Below are 22,504 nucleotides of genomic sequence, written 5' to 3' on the forward strand. Positions count from 1 at the left end.
TCGTATAATGCGCCGTTTTCGGGTAATTTGATGTTCAAAAATCAAAAACTATCTGACATTTGAAAAATTGGCTGAATACAAATCTGTTCAACAGATCTACAGATGTGTAGTGTCACAGATTTTACCTAGTTATTCTGAGGGTAATTTTGTTTTTCCAGGGGTGGCACAGCTCATTGTGAAAACATAAAGGGCTATCCAAAGAATCTACTGTTAAAATATTTGTTCCTTATCAGAAACACAAGAACTTTTCAACGTTTCATCAGACAAACAACCTCTTGTAGGGAAATTAAATCTTTTAAACAGAACAATCTATATAGAGATCCTGATGATCACGAACCCATCTACCCAACCCTGGTTTGGAGAAACATGGGCAATGGTTTCTAGACAAGCCAGCACTGAAACCAACACGAAAGCGTGCCCATGATGGGTACGAGATTAACGGATCAAAAGGCGATCGTGCCAGTCGATCACGCAATCAAGTGTGCGCCCGGCCTTAGCCTAGCATTTACATACAACACAGCATGGTTGCGAAAAAATTCGTTCTGCTGCAATAGATACGGACCATAACGCCAGTATTTGAAGTTAATGGGAGATCAATACCGGTATTGCGTACGCCTGTATGTGCAAGAAAGTAGGTTGGGTAAAATCGCAAATGTCACAAGCGATGAAATTGGAATATGCCTGCGTACGACAGGAACGGCGGCACGCTTGGTTCAAGTCATGCGATTGACTTATCTCTGGATTCGATGTGGTGTGACATTCTGGAAGTGATGGCATAGCTTTGATCCACGTGAACGATGGGGAAATGTATGCAAATCGTTTTTTCTTGCTTCTTCGCGTATTATTTCAATGAATAGGAGGGAAAGAAATATCACATAGTTTTTATGGAAACGATTGTGGATTGTAGTGTGCACTCAAAGATCTTGTGTTCTCTCATCAGAACTGTTCTCGGAGCTATATGAATTTACTTCAAGAGCCTATACAGGGCGAGTGTTTGTATCGTACAAATATTTCAACACTAGATTCTTGAGGCCAAAAGAAACACTTTTTTCCTATACCATTTTTTCCGATTCGGCACTGATAAAAAGATATAGCCATTTCAAGTTTTCATAATGATCTATGCCACCCCTGGAGAAGCAAGGATCCCTTCAGAATAACAAGCTAAATCTATGACACTACACATCTGTGGATCTTTTGAACAGAGTTGCATTCAGTCAAAATACCCAATTTTCCGAATATATTTTTGATCATATAACATGAAAACGGCGCAAAGATTGACGTCGGTTTCCGGGACACCCTGTAAGTACAAGTAGAATAGTTGAGAAGCCGAAGAGGGAAATTCGGGATTTACTCGAGCTTGTCAGATTAATATAAGGGGACATACCTTGGACCCTGTAGAGTACCTCTAAAAAAAATTAGACCCGTATATAGAGGGAATTGTCTAGGACGGCCTGTCAGAATAGTGAAAAAAAAAAGATCATTGTACATACTCGAGCGTGTCAGATTAAGATATATGTGGTTAATTACATGTTGAAAAGTATATATTCTCTTAATCTGACAATTTAAGCGTGTCGAAAATGTGTGGGAGGGCGCCAAAGTTGCAAAAAAAAACGTCACGTGTACATTCTCGAACGCTGTGGCGTTTTTTCTTATTTTGAAGCTAATGATTCAAGAATAACGGAAAAAATATAATCTGACAGTTTTAGCAGGCCGAAACAATAAAAATTGGCCATGAAGGTAACAAAAATCAGTTTTTTTGAATTATCTCCTTCCCTGGGCTTCAAATCTTTTTCGCATTCATTATAAAAGTTGTAGAGCATAACATTCTCTACAAATTTTGTCCCAAGCAATTTTTTCTACGTTCAAACGTTTTTGAGATATATGGCGATTAATGCGAGGTGTTTAGCGATACATGCTGAAGCGAAAATTCACTCGTTGGAAAATAGTACATTCTAAGGTTCAGTCACAGACAACACTAAAATTTTCGTGACTAATTTCGAGATTGTCATCATAGAAATACCTTGTCATTTTGACAATTGTAGATTAGACTGGGATTCTACATTGACCTTGCCCTTTCGTATGTGTGGCTAAGCTTCTCGCCCTTATTGCCCTCTAACTCGAGAACGGTTAAGAGTATGTAAATATGCTTCAGACAAAAGTTGTGTAGAATTTTATTATCTACAACTTTCATAATGAATACAAAAACGATTAGAGGTACAGGGAGGGAAATATTCCAAAAAAAGGGATTTTTATCATCTTCTAAGTGTCAGATTGAGAAAACCCACCTGATTAGTATCAGATTAATGGGTCAACACGTCTACAACACCCAGATTAACCACCTGTATGAAAATATGACTCGAGTATGTACAAGTAACGATTTTTTTTACATTTTCAAAGGACCGCTGTGACCTTGCGTCACGTCCAAATTGTCAGTCCCTTGAAAAGTAGCTTCCTTTGGGTCCAATTGACATATCCTCCAAAAATCTGACTCGCTAGAATTGAAAATTTCCGAGATGGTTTCGGATCACCCTGTAGAGTGAACGAATGAAATATAACTTCTATTTTTTTTTTATTTTGATTCAGAATATTCCGAAGTTTATGGAGATGATGAACCATCGTGAGAAATCCAACACGTTTTCGATGATCAATTTTAAACTCAATCGCTTTCCGAATAAGGCAACTTCACGAATCATCCAAAAACGGCATTCAGCGTCGGTTTCCTCGTTCTATAATCCCACCGAAACGAAACGGAGGCAACTTCCTATTCGGATCAAGGCGAGAGATCGCACAATACGCATTCAAATTCGAAAAAAATAAACACCACACGTGGTCGTGTCGCAGAATCAAGGAAGCATGTCACGATTTCTCGTATTATAAAAATGAGCTTTGATTACACTAATTCTGAGTCGAAGTCGGCGGGATATTTATACCGAATTGGCACCATTACTGCCAAGGTGAGACGGTTTCAAATCTCAACCATCAATTCAGCGGGAAAAACGGAGAACAGAGGCGAATTATCTAGACCCACCGACGGGTCTACTCTGTTCCTTAATTATATGCTCGGTTTGCCTTTTATTGAGATCCTATCGAGAGGTTCCCTGACCCGACGTAAGGGAGACGACCGCCGAATTGGTCGATGCCAAAGAGCCATACAGCTTTCAATTCTACACAAGTCTACCATCTTTGGGAAATACGACTTTATCCATATTTAATCCCCCAATTTTATATTCTCATGAGAGTCTTTAGAGAAATCTAGAAAATCAGTCAAAAATTTTAGTTTAAGGATCAGATCTCTGGAATCAATCGCTTCTTATTTCACACAACGGTTCATCGTTTCAAAATCGTAAGGAAAATTATGAATCTCGCCATTCCAAACAGAATTGATGACAGTTCGCCTCCCGTACTATCGAAATGCAATTCACCTACAAGGTCAGTGCTCTTACTTCCATATCTCAATACTTCCAGGTACCAAACACCGTTCAAGCACGAAATACGCCTTAAAAATATCCCATTTCTCAATGAGAACGTAATACGCACCGAATCGAAATTACAGGGTGTCCCAACCGAGCGGAAACGTCCACCTGCTGTCCAATATACACAGGCCTGTCGAAACGCAATAGTTTCTGCGACAGAGCGTAGACGCAAATTCCTTACCTTTGTGAGGATTATATCTACAAGTTATCCCTGCTACAATGGAGCTTTATATGGGCCATCAGGATACACTTTAACTATGAAGTTTGTGGGCTAAGGTCGCTCAGGTGTTTGGTTAGAACAGTTGGATTCTTCGATAGTTTTTCTTTCGTTTGATTTTCTACACTCGATGGCTATGCAACGCGAAACACGCAATTTGACCCAAGCGGTCGGTAGTTTTGCGAGAAGAAGGGTGAACATACACAAGAATTGCAGAAAGGTTTGGAGTTTCCCATACAAGTGTGTCCAGAATATTGCAGCGATTCAGGGAGACAGGCATGAATGTCCGAAGACCAGGACAGGGTAGACCACGGGTAACAACTGCCATTCAAGAACCTTACTTGAGAGTTTCTTCGTTGAGAAAACGGTTTGCAACCGCTCGCCACTTTCAAATTCAGCTTGAGCAAACTCATGAGGTGCAAATTAGCACTCAGACAATAAGAAATCGCTTCAGAGAATATGATTTAAGGCCTCGTGTCGCGGCAAGAGACCCAGCTCTTACCCCAGCCCATCGAAGGGCGCGTTTGGATTTTGCAAGAGAGCATATCCATTGGGAAGAAGCCGATTGAGAAAGAGTTCTCTTCACAGATGAGTCTAGATTCTGCCTCTACCATTGTGATCGACGTTCCCTTGTATATAGACGTCCACATGAAAGATATGCTCAGTGCAATTTCCTGAATACTACTGGTTTCGAGGGAGGATCGATTATGGTATGGGCTGGAATATCTTTGACTGCTCGCACAGACGTTGATAATGGAGCTATGAATGCTGATAAGTATAAAAGGAACATTCTTGAAGAGCATGTAGTGCCATTTGCCCCATACATTGGTGAAAATTTCATTTTGTGGACGATAATGCCAGACCCAATCGTGCGCGCATCGTTCAGGAGTACCTTGAAGAGGTTGTAGTCTCTCGAACGGAATGGCCAGCAAGAAGTCCAGATCTCAATCCGATTGAACAGGTTTGGGACAACCTCAATAGAAGGCTGAGGAGTTCAGAAAATCATCCAGCTACTCTTAATGACTTAGGAATCCAACTCGGAGAAATCTGGGAAGGATTGATCAGAACAATTTAAGATCACTCATTTTGAGTATGAACCGTCGTTGCCGAGCTGCAATTAACGCAAGGGGTGGAAATACCAAGTATTAAATCACTTATCAGCATTTCAGTATTTTGAAAATTGTTCATTTCTCTTCTTTCACATAAGATTCGGTGAAATCCTGAATTTTTTTTCCATTTAATGTGTCTTGTTTCGTTCAAAACCTTCCCGAGAGAACATAAAAAATAAGTTATAATATAAGTCAATGTAGAGCTAACTTTCAGTAAAATTGAGATTTTCAGAATGTGCGTTAATTTTTTTGCGCAGTGTAGTTTTACATGTGTTTTTCGAACACAAGATATCACCCAAATCTTCCAGTTTTCTCATTATGACCATTACGTACCTTTAAAATACCAAAAATTCAAAGCATCCAACTCTTGAAATTAAGTTGGAAGCTATCTAATGAATATTTCTAAGTTTCATGCATGAAAATCCTGCAGCTGATCGTTTCACCGATGTTAAACAATATCAGGGGACTCCAAGTTGTCATCCTCGGCAATAACGGTATCTTCATCAATTGTTGGCGCATAAAAACGCCTGGCGTGAATATTTGAAAATTGAAATAAAAGTATTTTTTCAAGATTCGCTTCAACGCAAAATCATTGATGAAATTATGGCATTTGAAATAGAGCTATCCATGAAATGAGAAATGAGGTGCCCCCTTTGCCATTTATGATTCTGTAAAGGGTTTCCATCCTGATGCTTGAAAACTTCTCCGATTGCAGACGTGATCCTGTGTAAGATCGGTTGTGTACCTACGTTTTATCGAAGGTTGAAACCTGTTTCCACCGGTGCAGTACCAGACCAGAACCTGGCTGGCTGGCTGGCATTGCGGAAGCCCATTCGTGCACCCTCGATAACAGAGGATAAATCATTGCCGCCGCAGCAATCGCGGCTTTAAATTTGCATGAAATCGAGCAGTCATCGAAAGACCGATGAAATGAGACTGTTATCAAGGTTAATGAACCAACTGGACGACAGACCGGGTCGCTGCTATTCGTTGTTTTTTCTCTCTAATCGCCGGCAGTAAAATAACAAACATTATGTCGAAAACCGGAAAAATGAAACGATAAAACGCTGGATTCGACATATAATGCGGCAATTATTACGGACATAATACAGGCCTTGTGTTTGCGACGCGACGCGCTGCTGGCGCTACCGGCGACGCTGCAAAAATTTTCGAATTTTGATTGAATGCCATTAATAATGATGATTTTTCCAATATTCCAGCAAGGAAGACCGTTGAAAGATGGTTCTCGGTATGAACAAAATTTCAACCAGTTTCCTAAAGTGTTTACTGAAAAAAAAATTCGGTCAGTTGGCTGATTCTTTTCGAAATCTTCAAAATCTCATTTTTTGCTGAAAACTCAAAAACGAAGAATCGTAGGAGGCTACGGTTTTCACCGTTCTTTATTTCCCTGAAAAATAAATCGAAAATGTCATCCGTTTTCTTCTAGCTCTTATAGTCCTCGAGATTCCTTCAGTAGAGAACGTCTACTGAGAGGATCTGGAGAACTAGAGCGGCTAGAAAAAAACGGATGGCACATTCTCGAACTCTTTTTTCATGACTAATCCAAATCTGAAAACGGAACCGTTCTATGACTTCTAGATTTTGAATTATCAACAAAAATTGGGATTTTGCCGATTTCGAAGAGTTCTCATAACTTTTTTCTGTTATAAGTTACAGATCTGAAACTTGAACCTTCTTAGTACTTTCATACGTAGATTCTACTGACAAAACCTTGTTTTTTCAATTCAAAAATAATAAATTCGATGAAAGTTTGCACTGAAAAAAACGTAAATTCGCCTAATATTTCGAAATGAAGAAATATTTGGTGCTCCTCAATGGATTCTACGTAAAAAAGGGCCTGTAGAAGGTTCAAGTTTCAGATCTGTAACTTCAAAGACAAAAAAGTAATGAGAACTTCTCGAAATCGACAAAATTTCATTTTTTGCTAATAACTCAAAAAAGGTTTTCACCATTCTTTGTCTCTCTGAAAAAGAGCTCGAGAATGTGTCATCCGTTTTCTTCTGGCTGCCATAGTTCTTGAGATTCCCTCAACGACTTTTGCCCTGCCTGTACATCAGACTGGGTTTCTACAATGACCTTGGCCTTTCGCATGTGTGGCTAAGCTCCTCACCCTTATCGCCTTCTAACTCGAAAACGGTTAAGGGTATGTAAAACTGCTTCAGACAAAAATTGTATAGAATTTCATTATCTACAACTTTCGTAATGAATTCAGAAACGATTAAAGGTACAGGAAGGGAGATATTTGAACAAAACGCCTTGTTATCATCTTCAAATTGTCAGATCAAGAAAACCCTTCTGATTAGTGTCAAATTAATGGGTCAACATGTCCACAACACCGATATTAACCATCTGTATGAAAATCTGACCCGCTCGAGTATTTATTTTACATCTTTGAAAACCTGCTGAAAATGCATAGTTTATAGAAACTCTTTTCTTTCTGCCATTTAATCTTCAAAATCCACCAGGTCTGTACGACCCTCGAGTAAATCCCAAATTAGCATCGTGAGCTCCTCAACTATTAGTTCATCATTGACATCTTATCCGGAAAATTCTGTAAATCAGGTATAAGCCAAGCCCAAGTTATGACAGTTAAAAAAATGACGTTTCCAGGCAAGGCTGCATTTATAATATCATAAAAGCTGAAACGAATCGCTTTTAATGAATGCAATTAATTCTTATTGCTCTATGAAGAACACGACAAAGAGGAAGTTCAACGAAAGATCAGATTAAACAAATTTAGTACAGATATCTTGGGAAGGAAGAGTTTCGACTTGATATTATTTGTCATCGGAGTCTAGACGGATGACTGCCCATCGACGTCTGAACGCATTAAACCGAGCCTGTTGCGATATGTTGCCGAAGGTAACGTCAACGTCAGCGGCAACCGGCAGTGACTTGCAAGAACATGTCTGGAGAGACCCAACAGTCACAGCCACCTAACGTTACAAGGTCCCCGATGAAATCAACTCCTGTAATAGGATTCATTCCTTCATCGTCTCCTTTTCGAATGAAAAGATCCAATCAGCATTTGAGTACATCCTTTATGCCGCACGAAGGGGACAATTTACTGGTTGCAACAAAAATGCGTGTACGTGGGAGAGATTGAAAAATCGTCCGTTTACAACGTCCTCGTACAGTTATTGGTTACTACCTTCTGGGGTATTCTTTTATGGTGCGACCTCCGCAAATGTCAAAGCGGACGACGTTTGCGGTCTCCAGACCATGAAAATGAATACTTCCTGTCTAGAAAGCCTCGATTTCGATTACAAGAAACGACATCTTTCATAACGTTCCACTGGAAAGCTCCGGATTGGAATTCCAAGTTACGATTTGGTGTTTCGGGGTTTGCAGACATTATTTCTAATTCATCTCCTATTGAAAAACTCTACGAAAGATACTGAGACGATTGCAAGGGGCCGTTTTTTACTGCATGTTTTATTATCTACAGGGTTGTCCAGTTTGAAGGGTGGAAAATCCTCGAGACGAACGAGGATAGAAAAATAATATGAATTTGCTTCAAGAATCATATTCGGGAAGTCAGCCCCTATGCCTACACATATAATTGAAGAAAATATACAGAAAAGTAAAAACTGCATAGCGATTTATTTCCCAAAATACTGATCCTACAAAAAATCTAATAGCATATTCGTGATCTACGACCTCGAATTAGTCAGTTAAATGACCCGGGTCGATATAGCTAAATGAGTAATTTTTTGTTGGGTGGTGAAGCGCGGAGGTAAGACAAGTAGCAGATGAAATTATTCCAAATCCGAAATTTTTTTATTTTTCGAACTATATCGACCCAGGTCATTTTTTCTACTAATTCGAGGTCGTAGAGTACGAATATGGAATTATATTTTTCCTTGAATGGGTATTTTGGAAAATGAATCACTTTTAGTGAAAAATTTCGAAAAAATTGGTCAACTTTGAAGAGCTATAGCAGCCGGAAAAGAGGCATTGGACATATGCTGATTTTTTTAAGTGATATAATGATACTTTGCTAATGGAAAAATCCAACTTTCATTCACCTACCGCAAACAGTTTAGATTTTATGATTTTTTCCGCGAAGGTCCAAAATTTCCAATTTTCCTTCGACCATTATTTGAAAACTAATCCTTTCAGAAAAATTCTGTTTGCATTTTCGTGATGTACGCCCTCTATTTAGTAAATACTTCAATTCTGGTGGAAATTGAAAAGATTGAAAATTTTTCAAATTTTCCATACATATGTATGGAAAAATTGCGATTTTCCGAAAAAAAATTTTTGGTCTCCGATCGAAACCAAATTTATATTGTCGACTAATTCGAGGGCGTAGATAACGAATATGCAAACAGATATTTTTTAAAAATTTTATTTTCAAAGTTATGGTCGATGGAAAATTGGAAATTTTGGACCTTCGCGGAAAAAATCATAAAATCAAAACTGTTCGCGGTAGATGGATGAAAATTGCAATTTTCTATTCACGAAAGATCAATCTACCATCAAAAAAATCAGCATATGTCTAATTCTCTTTTTCTGGCTGCTTCAGCTCCGCAAAGTTGACCATCGGTGATTCGCCACCCAACAACAATCTGTCTGTCGTTGGAGCTCGTTCTCACGGAAAGAGACCCTAGATCGACGTTTTCTCTGAACTAAATATTTAACGACTCCGCCGATACTTCTGAGATGCAGGTTCCTGGACGTGTCGCCCTTGAGAGAGCTATCACATGACGCATTCGTCGATACACGCGGTCCGTGGTAGCCGGTTTTACCGAGAAAAACGTTCAAACACCTGGCAATACTGAAAATAATTCAGCATTACGCGGTTTCACTTAGTCATAAGGCCATAAATCCGACGTAGAGCCGATACTACGAAAGGAGAAAAAGAAAAGAGGCATTACGACCGAGATAAGGCCATTTTTCGAATGGCCAGTTAGTCATGCGCTCGATGTAGCGAGACCGAACAGGCAAAAGGCGATTAAATCAGAGGGGGACGTTGCCCCATTCGAGAACCTAACTGTTGAGGCTTCAGCCTCACAGAGTTCCAGAAATATACTGCTCCACAAAAGTTCAGGAATCAACTTTGATTGAGAAATTTTCAACTGAACCCAACTTTTTGGGAATTTTTCGAGGGTCAACTTTCGACTCGCGTATCTTCTAGAAAAACCATCGTACATCTAAATAAGATACATATTCTGAAAGAGCAACTCTTCTAGTAATAAATCTCGAAATTTCATCGACCTTGGTCCAACCGTTCGATCTTGACGAATTTTTTAGTGGCCCCATCACAAGGCAAGTTCTTGTCGTTGGGGCGAGTTAAAATTTTACGTTCTCACAATGAGCATTGATTCAAAATCTGAAAATTCGTTTTGCAATCATTCCTAGATGTAGGCTCAGTGCCGATGAAGCCAATGGGGGTGTTTTTATGATCGAGGTGAAAGATTTCTTTCGAGTAGTTTCCTGGCACTTCAAGAGCTTCAGAAGAACTTCAACAATCCAGTTTTCGAGGAAGGATTACAGTGGGTAGACAGGCGATTTTCACCATTGGCGATAAACAACCAAATCATCATAAGTTTTCCGAGACCAGGTGTAGGAAAAGGGTAAGACAGATAGACGTTATATCGTGTGAAATTTACACCGTAAGCTGTTCGTCCATTAACCATGACCACTTTCCAGGCAACATCGATGTTAATTACATCGAGATTTCTCGGTAACGACACCGTCCAAATTGAAAATAATAAAAGCGGAGAAGAGCGACACTAAAAATCCCATAAAACGAGATAATAATCAAAGGTACACTGGCACAATAGATTCGTGTCATTAGGAAATAGTCGAAAATGTCACAATCAGCTGTACGCGAGGTCGAACACTGGTTTGATCTCAGAATTTATTCATCCGAGTCCAATCGACGAAGATTTATGATGAAATCGGTGCAACGCTTAGAGGTTATTACTGATTCGGAAGCTAGAGACCAGAAGCTGCGAAAAGAGATTCTTCAAATGAAGAGATCTTGAGGAAGTTTCAACTGACCCCCATCTTTTTAGGAATTTTTCGAAGGTAAACTTTGCACACGCGTATCTTGCGAAAAATTCATCGCAGATTTGAATGTGATACATATTCTGAAAGAGCAACTCTTCTAGTATTAAATCTGAGAATTTCATCCATCTCGGCGCAACCGTTTGGTCTTGAGAAAGTTTTAACTGAACCCTGAACCCAACTTTTTGGGAATTTTTCGAGATCATCTTTAGAGTGATTTATCTTCCAGGAAAATCATCGTATATCTAAACGTGATACATATTCTGAAAGAGCCACTCTTCAAGTAATAAATCTAAGAATTTCATCCCATTCCGCGCAACCGTTCGGTCTTGAGGAAGTTTCAACTGACCCCATATTTTTGGGAATTTTTCGAAGGTCAACGTTCGGGTAGTTTTTCTTCCAGAAAAATCACCGTAGATCTAAACGTGATACATATTCTAAAAGAGCAACTCTTCTAGTAATAAATCCGAGAATTTCATCCATCTCGGCGCAACCGTTCGGTCTCGAGGAAGTTTTAACTGACCCCATATTTTTGGGAATTTTTCGAAGGTCAACTTTCGAGTCGCATATCTTCCAGGAAAATTATCGTAGATCTAAATGTGATACATATTCTGAAAAGGCAACTCTTCTAGTAATAAATCTGAGAATTTCATCCATCACGGCGCAACCGTTCGGTCTTGACGCACGTTTAACTGACCCCATCTTCCACGGAATTTTTCGACAGGCGTATTTCCGCCCTTGGATCAAGTAGAGCCACATGAACACCCTGTACATCCGCCCAACGAACTGTCATGTCCGCCCCCTCCCCCCCTCACGCAGCAGTACGATTTATGTTACGAATTTCCCAGCGTCTCCTGAAAATTCCCACAAGCCCCCATATAATCGAAGATGGAGCCGCAGAAAGCCAACAGGTGATCATACCGATCGTCCGATTGCCCTATTGCCCCCTCGTATATTGCCCTCAACAGGTACATCGTTCAGATTCTCCCTCAGGCCTTGAAATATAAGAACCCGATAACATTTATCCAGCCTTCGTGACTTGTACAACAGAGTCAATCATTGATAGCGTGATTATCATTAGACGTGGAGAGATAGCAGAGGATAATAACCCTACGTAGGCCATACGATGATTGGTGCATTTCGAACGAAACGATATCTAATCCTTCATCTCTGGACGATGAGGAAATTTCGAAGAAAAATGTAACGTACAACGCAACGCTGTGATTTTAAACGTTTACGTTATCGTTCAAGCTGGTGTGAAATATGCACCACCTTCCAACATAATTTGAAATATCTGATAGCATAGGTCGACCCTTTTTTATCGGTACATCAAGAAAGGTATACATTCTATGAACACCAATATCTCCCCTTCCATATAGATGTCATTAAGATATTTCCATTTTTAATATCAATGCAAATACGGACCTGTTCCATAACTGAATATACACTATCATATTGCCTTTTTTACAGGTTTTGAAATTACAAAAATTTACAGTTTCATATTGAGCCTATTTATTGGAAAATGGGCTCCAATTTATGCATATTCTGTTGAAAACTTTATAGAATGTGCGGTAGTTTCATGGGGCATAAATACTACCTAAATTTCTCATCTGATGAGAACTCAATGTTGAAATGTATCGAATAGGTGAGCAGGGGACTAACCTGGCAGTAGATTAGAATGATTAGAGTTGTATCATCATTGAGAAAAACCTCGAGCTTTCGAAATCCCACGATTGTTTTTTAGAAAATAAGAAATTCACCAAAACAGATAACTTATCTCTTATTTCGTCTGAGCCAGGCTAGTTCCACCAATCGATAGGTCAACGAATTACTGTGTACGATCGTACTTTTATAAATAGCGATAAAGCTACTATTGAACTTGAATCGGTTGCAATTTTTGCGCAATCAATAAAAATAGCAGCGTATCGTTTCGAATGCTGCTTCAATAACCTAATCAGAAAACGCAGAAAGCACAGATAATTATGTTCAATGTTCACTATTCAATGGAAAACTCTCAATTATACGTTGAATTAAATTCAATAAAAAACGTCTTTTCGAAATTAACACGTATCGAATAGTTTTAAGAGCTCTGAACGTCTGGTAAACCTAAAATAAGCGACAGCCAATGCAAGCGTTGAATAAATTCATTATTTTTGAACTCTCGAGTTCAAGAGCTGCAACGAAAACAAATAACAGCAATAACAAACATTCCACAAGGGTAACTTGTGTATTTTGAATCTTCGATTGACGTATACGACGCACAGACTTGTGATTTATGCAGTTATGTCGAGATGAAAGATTTTGAAAACACATCATTTTCGGAATTTGATTGAAATCAAACTTGATCTTTTGAGAGCAGAAACAACATCCAGCTTTCAGAACGAACCTAACACCTGCGTTTCATCTTGAAAAAGGGCCTTGAAAAGGACCATCCGAAGACAGGTTATAAGGATACCAGGTAAAATCCACCTGATTACAGAATAGAGAGGAACATTGTTAAACCCTCTATTTCGTAGTTTAAAAAGGGAGTCTCGGAATAGGCGATTGTTAATTCAGAGAAAAAGGTGAATATTCTAGGAACTTCCATCATTTCTAGGAAGGTATTATAACGGGAACCAGTTTTTGTACTTGTAGGTGTAAAAACGAGTGAAACGTGTAAAAAAGTTGTAGTTTTTATTATTCTAAGCTATAATCATGACGCTCACTTTCCTTCATTTTCGAAATGGACTCAAAATAATGAAAAGAAAGAGAAGGGTGAAGCCTAAGGTAAAACGGAAATAGGTACTTTGATAAATCTACTGTTTCTCATTAGCACATAAAAGTTGATTTTTTTACTGAACATGGAATTTCAAGGATCGAAATTGTACATCCGATTATTCAAAAAAAGCTCTGGGTGAAAGATGTCACAAATTCTTTCGCGTTAATTTCAAAAGTATCAAATGTTCAGTAATTGTACCTCATTGAGGGATACTTTTTTTTTCACTTTTTAGAGAAACGAACATTACAAATTTCTTTTCGTGTAGAAGAGAACAAGTTTGGTCGAAATTTAAGTTAAATTAAAAATCCTTTGCGAACACTAGAAATATTGATCCAATACTTTTAGTATTCTGTATGGATTATTATTGATATGCACTCTCATATTAAGTGAATTTGGGGAATTTATCAAAAAAAAATAATAGCTAAGTTCTTTTAGAATGAAAATTTTAATAAAACGTGTTTTTGAGGGCCATTTGGGATATTTACCTATATCTATACAAATTTGTATCATTGGTAATTTGCGATGAATTTATTTCTGATATAAACTTCCAAGTCTTTTCTTGTAGTCGAAAATGACGTTAGAATTCAATAGTTTTGAAAGATGATTCAGATAATTTTCGCCTCCTAAGCAACCATAAATTCTCCTTCGCTGGATGAAAGATGAGGAATAGTTTAGAAATAGTGGGAGCATGAAAATTGTCCGCATATCATAAGCAGCTAATTAATCAGCAATCAGAGACGTACCCTGCATGTCGACAATAATCAACATCTCGCACAGTCAAACGCACATAATCCAGAACGCATGAGCAACACTGTCACACATGGGAAAATAGTGAAAATTGACAAAAACACAACACCTACCTGAGTGGCATCAGAGTAGGGGGTGGCCGAATTTTTGTCGACTAATTGGGATCCAAAAACGACGTTATTGCTGTTGTTCGAGTTCGATGCATCCATATTTTGTTGGGGCACCATAACTGTTAGAGAAAAATCTCCACTGAAACACAGTCACTCGACTTTTTGTGTCTTATTCAATTGAACCGTATATTTAATCCACTAATTCATACGAATAGCTCGCGAATCAACAACGCAACTGACACTTGGAGCTGGTTGTGTTTGTGTTGTGTTCGTATGTAGCCTTAGCTCAGCTGTTTCAGTCCCCACCAGCGTCGTAGCAGTGTAGGGAGGGCTTGCGCGGGAGCTATCTCTCAGCTGATCTAGGATAGCAGTTGTTTACGTTTTTATTATTATGGATTCAGGACTGAACGAGAGATTACTCAGGTCTCGACAACCAGCCTAGACCGACTGTCGGTGGTAACTGATTTCCCACGAGGAAAATCCGCGAGCCGGAAAAACCGTCGATTTTTCCGTTTCGATCTATGTCTATGTCCAATGTTTGTTTACCTACAGAAACGTGTGAACACTGATCTTATCCTTGTTCACTCCACTCACTCCAACAACACGTCAAGTTATTGAACGAAAAGCGAATGCAAGATGTGCTGTGCTAGCCTGGAGGAGTGGGGGCAATGAAAACAAACCCCCACCATTCCCTGGCAGTTGCCGGAGTCCTCCGTTAGGGGCAGCATCTATCAAAGACCTAAGGGCATAAGTTGATATCGGAAAATTAATGAAACCGACGGTTTCGTTTGTCGAAAAGCTGATTTCACGGATTTTCCGGGAAAGCCGGCTTGGTGCTAATGGGAAATTGCAGCGTTTCCGAGATTTCAGTATCGATTGGTCAATTTCCCTTGCATCCTGCGTTCTAATTGGGCCCGATGTTGACCTTGGAGCATCAACTAGTAATTGCTCTTCATTCGATTCCCCGGCAGCGTTTCATTTCACTCTTCGACACACAATTTACGCTCGGTGTGCTATGCATAAATCTTTATGATGTCGAGAAATACGAGAACTTATGACACAAATGTTCCACTTCGAAATCAGCACTGAAAGAATAATGCTGAATACGAACAATACGCATTTAAAGCTACAATATTCCACACCCGACGGTTTTCCAATTAACATTTCTTCAAAATGCTACCCTCGAATTGTAACCATGAAATTGGATGGATTGTTTCCTTTACCTGGAAAGATGTACGTCTGATACGGCCTGATTTTTATGTCTCCACAAGTTTCACAACCTACATCGATCACAAATCGAAAGTTTTTTCATTCTGAATCGCATAAACACAACAGGAGATATGGCAGATTAAAAATGGTACGATGAAAATCTAAACGAAGGGAGATAGGCTTTCGCAATTGCTCGCAATGGATTCGGCGTGTTCGAAAACCTATATTTTGATACCAAACTTTCCGATATCTAACACTGTATATGGGAAAATAACTTTTTTTGTTTTTCCATTTTCGAGTTCACTTTGAACTGCTCTCTTGAGTGCAATTATCTATCGAATCATCAACTGTTATGGTTTTCTCGAATCTACAAAACAACTTTTAAGCACTCCATATCCTAGGATAATAATAGGACACCTTGATTCTTAGACAGAGGAGAAAATAGGTCTTTTGAGGGGGGTCTAACCCCTTGCTCATTTTTGACCCAAAAAATCGAGATTTTCGAAATCGAGTTTTTGTGCTAGGGTGGAAGCCTTGGCAATGCTGATTATGAAACCGGAAATCTCAATTGAATCGGAGAAATATAACAGGAGATATCAGATTGAAATTTGCAATTTTTGAAAAATGCCATTTCAACGATGAAAATCTAAACAAAGGGTGATAGGCTTTCGGTATTGCTCGCAATAGATTCTGCGTGTTCGAAAACCTATATTTTGATACCAAACTTTTCGATATCTAACACTGTATACGGGAAAATAATTTTTTTGTTTTTCCATTTTCGAGTTCACTTTGAAGGACTCAATTAAGTGCAATTCTCTATTGAAGCATGATCTGTTTGGTTTTCTAGAATCTTCAAAACAAATTCTATTCACTCCATATCCAAAAACAGTAATAGAACATCCTGATTTCCAGACAGAGTAGGAAATAGGTCATTTTAGGGGGTCTAACCCCTTACTCATTTTTGATCCAAAAAATCGAGATTTTCGAAATCGATTTTTTGTCCTAGGGTAACAGCTTAGGCAACGCTGATTATAGAACCGAAAATCCCAATTGGATCAAATGAATATAACAGGAGATATGACAGATTGAAAATTGCAATTTTTGAAAAATGCCATTTCAACGATGAAAATCTAAACAAAGGAAGATAGGTTCACGAAATTGCTCGCAATAGATTCTGCATATCTGAGAAACTATATTTCCATACCAAACCTTCGGATACTTATCTGATTATATGAGTTTTGGTTTTCTGTTTTTTCCAGTTCACTTTCTGAACTGGAAATAGACAATAATTGAGCATTGAACGATTGAATACCACAATTTGAAACCTTGCGCTTAATCAAAAATCGAATAAATCAAACCACAGGTACGTAGATGAGACTAACATCGAATTAAAAACATTCAGTCAGTAATGCTCGACACGAAAATGCCTTTATGCAGTGATTCAATTCCCATTCAAGGAATGTACTCGCGCATCTTTCGAGATTCAGACTGGCATCTGCCGTCTCTCCCTCGTAAAATCAAACAATCCTAAAGTATCTAATTCATCACCCTGACACTCTGAAAAATCGACAATTCCTCTAGAACATCCTCGCTTTCAATAGGCTCCAGTATCGCCAGAAACGTTTCAAAAATCACTTTGGAGGAAGAGATAAGCCCCAAATCATCATCGGGCCTCGGAATGGAAATGACGATCTTGACACATTTAAAATTTAATTAGTCGTCAATGTTGTTGAACCTGTGTTCCCGGTGCTTTATCTTGTGACACGAGAAACCGTTTCTGATACGGACTACGACTCCCGGCGATGAACTCCGCAAATGAATCATGAAAAATTGATGGCAACAACTCCTAAAATATTCCTGCGATACGGTTAAGGAAATAGAGGCGCGTGGAGAAGAAAACACGCTTATAAATATAAATCCGAAATGAGATAAGTTGAGGGTACCGAAAAAAGTTCGGACTTTCGGATTATACGATTTGGATTTTGCGAAAATGGATGGGAACTGAAGTGGAACGGGGATCGGGACTCGGATTACCAAAGTTCGTTTCAATTTGAGCATAGAATTTTCGGTTGGGGGTAGTTTGCCGCCTAATACCGTTGGGAATATTGCTTGGAACATACAGGGTGTCTGGATTCAACGTGGTCTAGACGTACAAACATGGAAAAACACTATATCAGGTCACGTTCCACTATGTTAATTATCCACAATCTGCTCGATGATTTCGGAGCTGTAGGCGTCTCAATTTGATCTAAATAGTGAAAAAATATAATTGCAAATGAATTGAAAACTCGATAAGTATACAGAATGAATAGTAAAAATATTTTAACAGTAGATTCTTAAGGTCAAAAGAAACACTATTTTCCTATACCATTTTCTCCGGTTCGGCCCTGATAAAAAGATATTTTAACTTTTCTTAATGAACTATGCCATCTCTGGGAAACAAAATTCCCTTCAAAATAACACTATGACACTACAGATCTGTGGATCTTTCGAACATAGTTGGATTCAGCCAAAGTACCCAATTTTTCGAATTTCACAGATATTTTTTCATTTTTGAACACAAATTACTCGAAAACGGTGCATTATATGAAAAAATATGAAGAATTCTTTTATTTTACAAAACGTTCAAATATTCAAGTAAGGCGTTTCGCCAACAATCGATGGAGTTGTCGATGGTGACAACTTGGAGTCCCCTGATCTTGTTTAACATCGGTGAAACGATCAGTAATTATTATAAATATGAAGAATACTTTTATTCTACAACATGTTTAATTATTATTAGATCCGACTAAGTTTCAGGAGTTGGGTTCTTTGAATTTTTCAAATCAAATAAATAAAAAACTATAATCCGAAATTCGTATCATTCGATAGAACCGTTTGTGAGATAGATCTGAAAATATTTTTTTCCGCGAAAAGAGTATTGAGAAAAATGAAGTTTTACAAATAAATAATGTGAACAGGATGACTTCATGGTTTTTTAACCAAGAAATGTCATTGGAGAAGTGAATAAACGAGCCCCATATTATTTTGCCTCAGAACTTTGGAATTTGATCTGAAAGATTTTCATATCTTCAATAAAATAGTTACCTTGATCACAAAAAAGTTGAATAATGTTTAATATCAAGGTACAATATGTCGAAAAGTCAAGCAGCCTACTTCATAATGACATTTACTTCAATTTTTTCAATTTTCTAATTAAGAAAATACGAAAATGAACCATAATTGTAACAAATAATAAAAAACAAACTACATGATATAAGATGAAGTCGATTATTCTGCCATATTTTCAGAGGGCTGTAACTTGGAAGTAAAGGGTTTTTTTGCATCAATTCACAGTTATACGTGCTTCTCTACTACGATGCCTCCATTCCCTTCCAAGTATTTTGACCCTTTTCACATTCAAATTCCTAGATTAAACAAAACTTATCAACTGTAAAGGATCATACGAGTCGAGTAGGTACGGATTTCATGGAAAATGTGCGATAATAAATAGTAAACAGCTCGATCATACACTTATCAGTAATCAAATTACATTCGTTCCGAGATCGTGCTAGCCAGTATGGCGCCAGGGCAGTACTAGACGAATTTTCATGCAGCTATTGCACTTGGGTGATCCACAGATCAAGGATTTCAGAACTTTCTGTGAGAAACTCATCCAAGCTTATCTTACAAAATCTGATACAAAATATTTTCCCCTGATACTTGTTCAGAAACCTATGGAGGTTACACAGAAAAAGGTTTTTCCTGCTCTATTCACTTTACCAACGAGGTAATGCCCAGTTAAATGGACTATGCTGAAAAAAACTGAATCATCTGTTGGCGTGGCCACTGATTTCTCCATCTTTCTTCCATCAATGTACAGGGTGGGCACAAAATTCGTTGTCTACTGAAGGGATCTCGAGAACTATAAGTGCTAGAAGAAAACGGATGACTTTTCGAGCTCTCTTTCAGAGAAATAATCAAAGAATGGTGAAAATCGTAACCCCTACGATTCTTCGTTTTTGAGTTATTAGCAAAAAATGAGATTTTGACGATTTCGAAAAGTTCTCATAACTTTTTTGTCTTTGAAGTTACAGATGTGAAACTTGAACCTTCTTAGATACTTTTATACGTAGAATCTACTGACGATAGATTTTTTCCAATTCAAACATAACAAATTCAATAAAAGTTTGCACTTAAAAAAACGAGATGAAACAATTTTTTTAGCTCGTCAGTGGATTCTACGTAAAAACGTGCCTGTAGAAGGTTCAAGTTTCATTTTTTGCTAATAACTCGAAAACGAATAATTGTAGGAGGCTACGGTTTTCACCATTCCTTGTTTCTTCAAAAAATAGCTCGGAAATGTGTCATCCGTTCTTATAGTTCTCGAGGTCCCCTCAGTAGGCAAAGAATTTTGCCCACCCTGTATACAAGATTGTTGTAATAAATTCATTAATAGTAGAAGATGTTCAACACCCACTGTTTTCTATGTCTCTTATATAAACCACATGTCTCTCTTATAAACCACCTGGAGGTGATTAGTAAAAGTTCATCAATTTGATTCATTTTCAATCGGGGTGAAATTTGTACAGGGTATTCCAAATTGCTCGGTTTTGGCTGTTTCTGGTACTTTTGGACCGAAGAATTGACAATCACGAGAAGGAGATTCATAGACTCCATTACCTGAAGCTTCTTTCGATACATTCTTGATCTTCTTACATTTTACGTGTGGAAGATGTGTTGGAAAATTATTTTTCTTCATTTACCCTTATTGGGTGTAATGGAACAGGAGTTGTCTCAATGTAAACATCTTGAGCACAACCTCATTTCGTTGTCGAAGTACCATTTCCATCAATCCTACCCTTTCCAATGAAAAATCTCCGGATTAAGTTTGAAACTTTTCACTGACCCCTCCTTCCGAAAGGGAAAGATGTTAATGGATTTTTGCAACTTTTGAGATATACAGTTGGACAACGAAACATCTCTCGTTCGAACACGAACGAGCAAACACAAAGCGACCGTGAAGATTCGATTAAATCGCCCCAAATCAAGAACGCACAACAGCACGATAATGACCGAATAAAAGAATATATTTGTTTTCAACCAACATCTCAAACCCGCCGGACGACTGAGCCAAGCTCACGACCCATTGTCCGTGAAAATTTTTTGCCCCCGCTTGAATACATTGACTTCGGGGAAAAACCCTCGCTCACCTTTTCCCATCGTATTAATTTTCTTAGGGAAGATCCCTTAGGTAGGTCCGTTGGTCGTCGGACATTTAATTTATTTCGATCCGTTTCACACACATAAAACTCAAACCTAATTGTCATATTACATTTCGCATTATTCAAATGGGCTGCGGGGACCGACAATGGGTTTTTCGCTTGGCTTCATCCTTTTCAACCGCAAGTAACCCGATAGTACGCCGGGCGAATCTGCCGTTTGTTGTTCTGTACAGATTGAATCCGGAGATATTTAAATTCGACCGGGTTGATTAGAATACGTAGAGGTGCATTTTTTACGCGGGTCGTTGCTACGCGTTCTCCGACGACGTGACGTAGGCGGTGATTTGGCATACGTAAAACGTACAGAGAGCTGTGCACCGGAGCGTCCCAGAAAAAATTGACATCGAGAAGGATAAATATGGAATTTTTAAGGATAATATCCTGCGAATATATTGCTCGATGATGAGTACTTACATCCAATAAAGACCAAGCCTTTAACACGATGCCATGTGGAAGGGAAGAATTTCAAAGTTATTACCAATAAATGATATACAGGGTGGGCAAAATTGGTTGTCTACTGAGGGTATCTCGGGAACTATAAGAGCTAGAAGAAAACGGATGACACATTTCCAAGCCCTTTTACAGAGAAACAAAGAATGGTGAAAACCGTAGACTCCTACGATTCTTCGTTTTTAAGTTATTAGCAAAAAATGAGATTTTGACGATTTTGAAAAGTTCACATAACTTTTTTGTCTTTGAAGTAACAGATTTGAAACTTGAATCTTCTACAGGCACTTTTTTACGTAGAATCCACTGATGAGCTCAAAATTTTTTTTCATGTCGTAACATTAGGCCTTATTTTAAATGCAAACGTTTATTGAATTTGTTATTTGTGAATTGGAAAAAATCTATCGTCAGTAGATTCTACGTATTGAAGTGTCTGAGAAGGTTCAAGTTTCAGATCTGTAACTACAGAGACAATAAAGTTATGAGAACTTTTCGAAATTGTCAAAATCTCATTTTTCTGCTCATAACTCAAAAACTAAGAATTGTAGGAGGCTACGGTTTTTACCATTCTTTGTTTCTCGGAAATGTGTCATCCGTTTTCTTCCAGCTCTTATAGTTCTCGAGATCCCCTCAGTAGACAACGAATTTTGCCCACCCTGTATGGATAGTTCAAAATCCACGATAGGGACTGGCGATGGAATTATTTGGGCAAGCACACCAAGTGTGCAGGGTATCCCAAATTTCCCGATTATGGCTTGTACTTCCAGACTAGATAGGTGAAGAAAACCTGAATTTAAATTTTTTCACGCCGCAGAGATTCTCATTTCGATTTATAAAAATATTAGTGGAATTCCTCGTTTTTGGCTTGATGGAGGAAGCTCATTAATAAAAGTGTTCGAGGAATATGATTCTTGAGTGGTTATATCATTAGCCGGCTAGATCCAATCCTATTATTCCAAATGTCACTCACCAGAACCTTCATTTGAATTTCTTGCATGTGGGGAATATCAAAAACAACACGTGTCTGCTGATGAATTATGTCATTATCTGCCCTGAATGGACTGAATGTCACTCGTGTTCTATGACTATCTATCTCTCTCGGGGAAAATCCAATCTTCGAGCGAAGAATTGATC

The 22,504-nt window shown here is 38.4% G+C and overlaps 1 protein-coding gene across 1 annotated transcript in view; it reads right to left on the reverse strand.

Annotated features, from left to right (window-relative positions):
• LOC123306631 (transcription factor sem-2-like) overlaps nt 1-15,068 on the reverse strand; it is a 46,081-nt gene extending 31,013 nt beyond the window's left edge. Inside the window, exon 1 of the mRNA XM_044888719.1 lies at nt 14,454-15,068. Coding sequence (XP_044744654.1) covers nt 14,454-14,567 — 114 coding nt within the window. The 5' untranslated portion in view covers nt 14,568-15,068. The remainder of the gene's footprint in view (nt 1-14,453) is intronic.
• Nucleotides 15,069-22,504: the final 7,436 nt, after the last annotated feature.

This window comes from Coccinella septempunctata, chromosome 2 (assembly GCF_907165205.1).
Source record: "Coccinella septempunctata chromosome 2, icCocSept1.1, whole genome shotgun sequence".
NCBI classification, from domain to species: Eukaryota; Metazoa; Arthropoda; class Insecta; order Coleoptera; family Coccinellidae; genus Coccinella; species Coccinella septempunctata.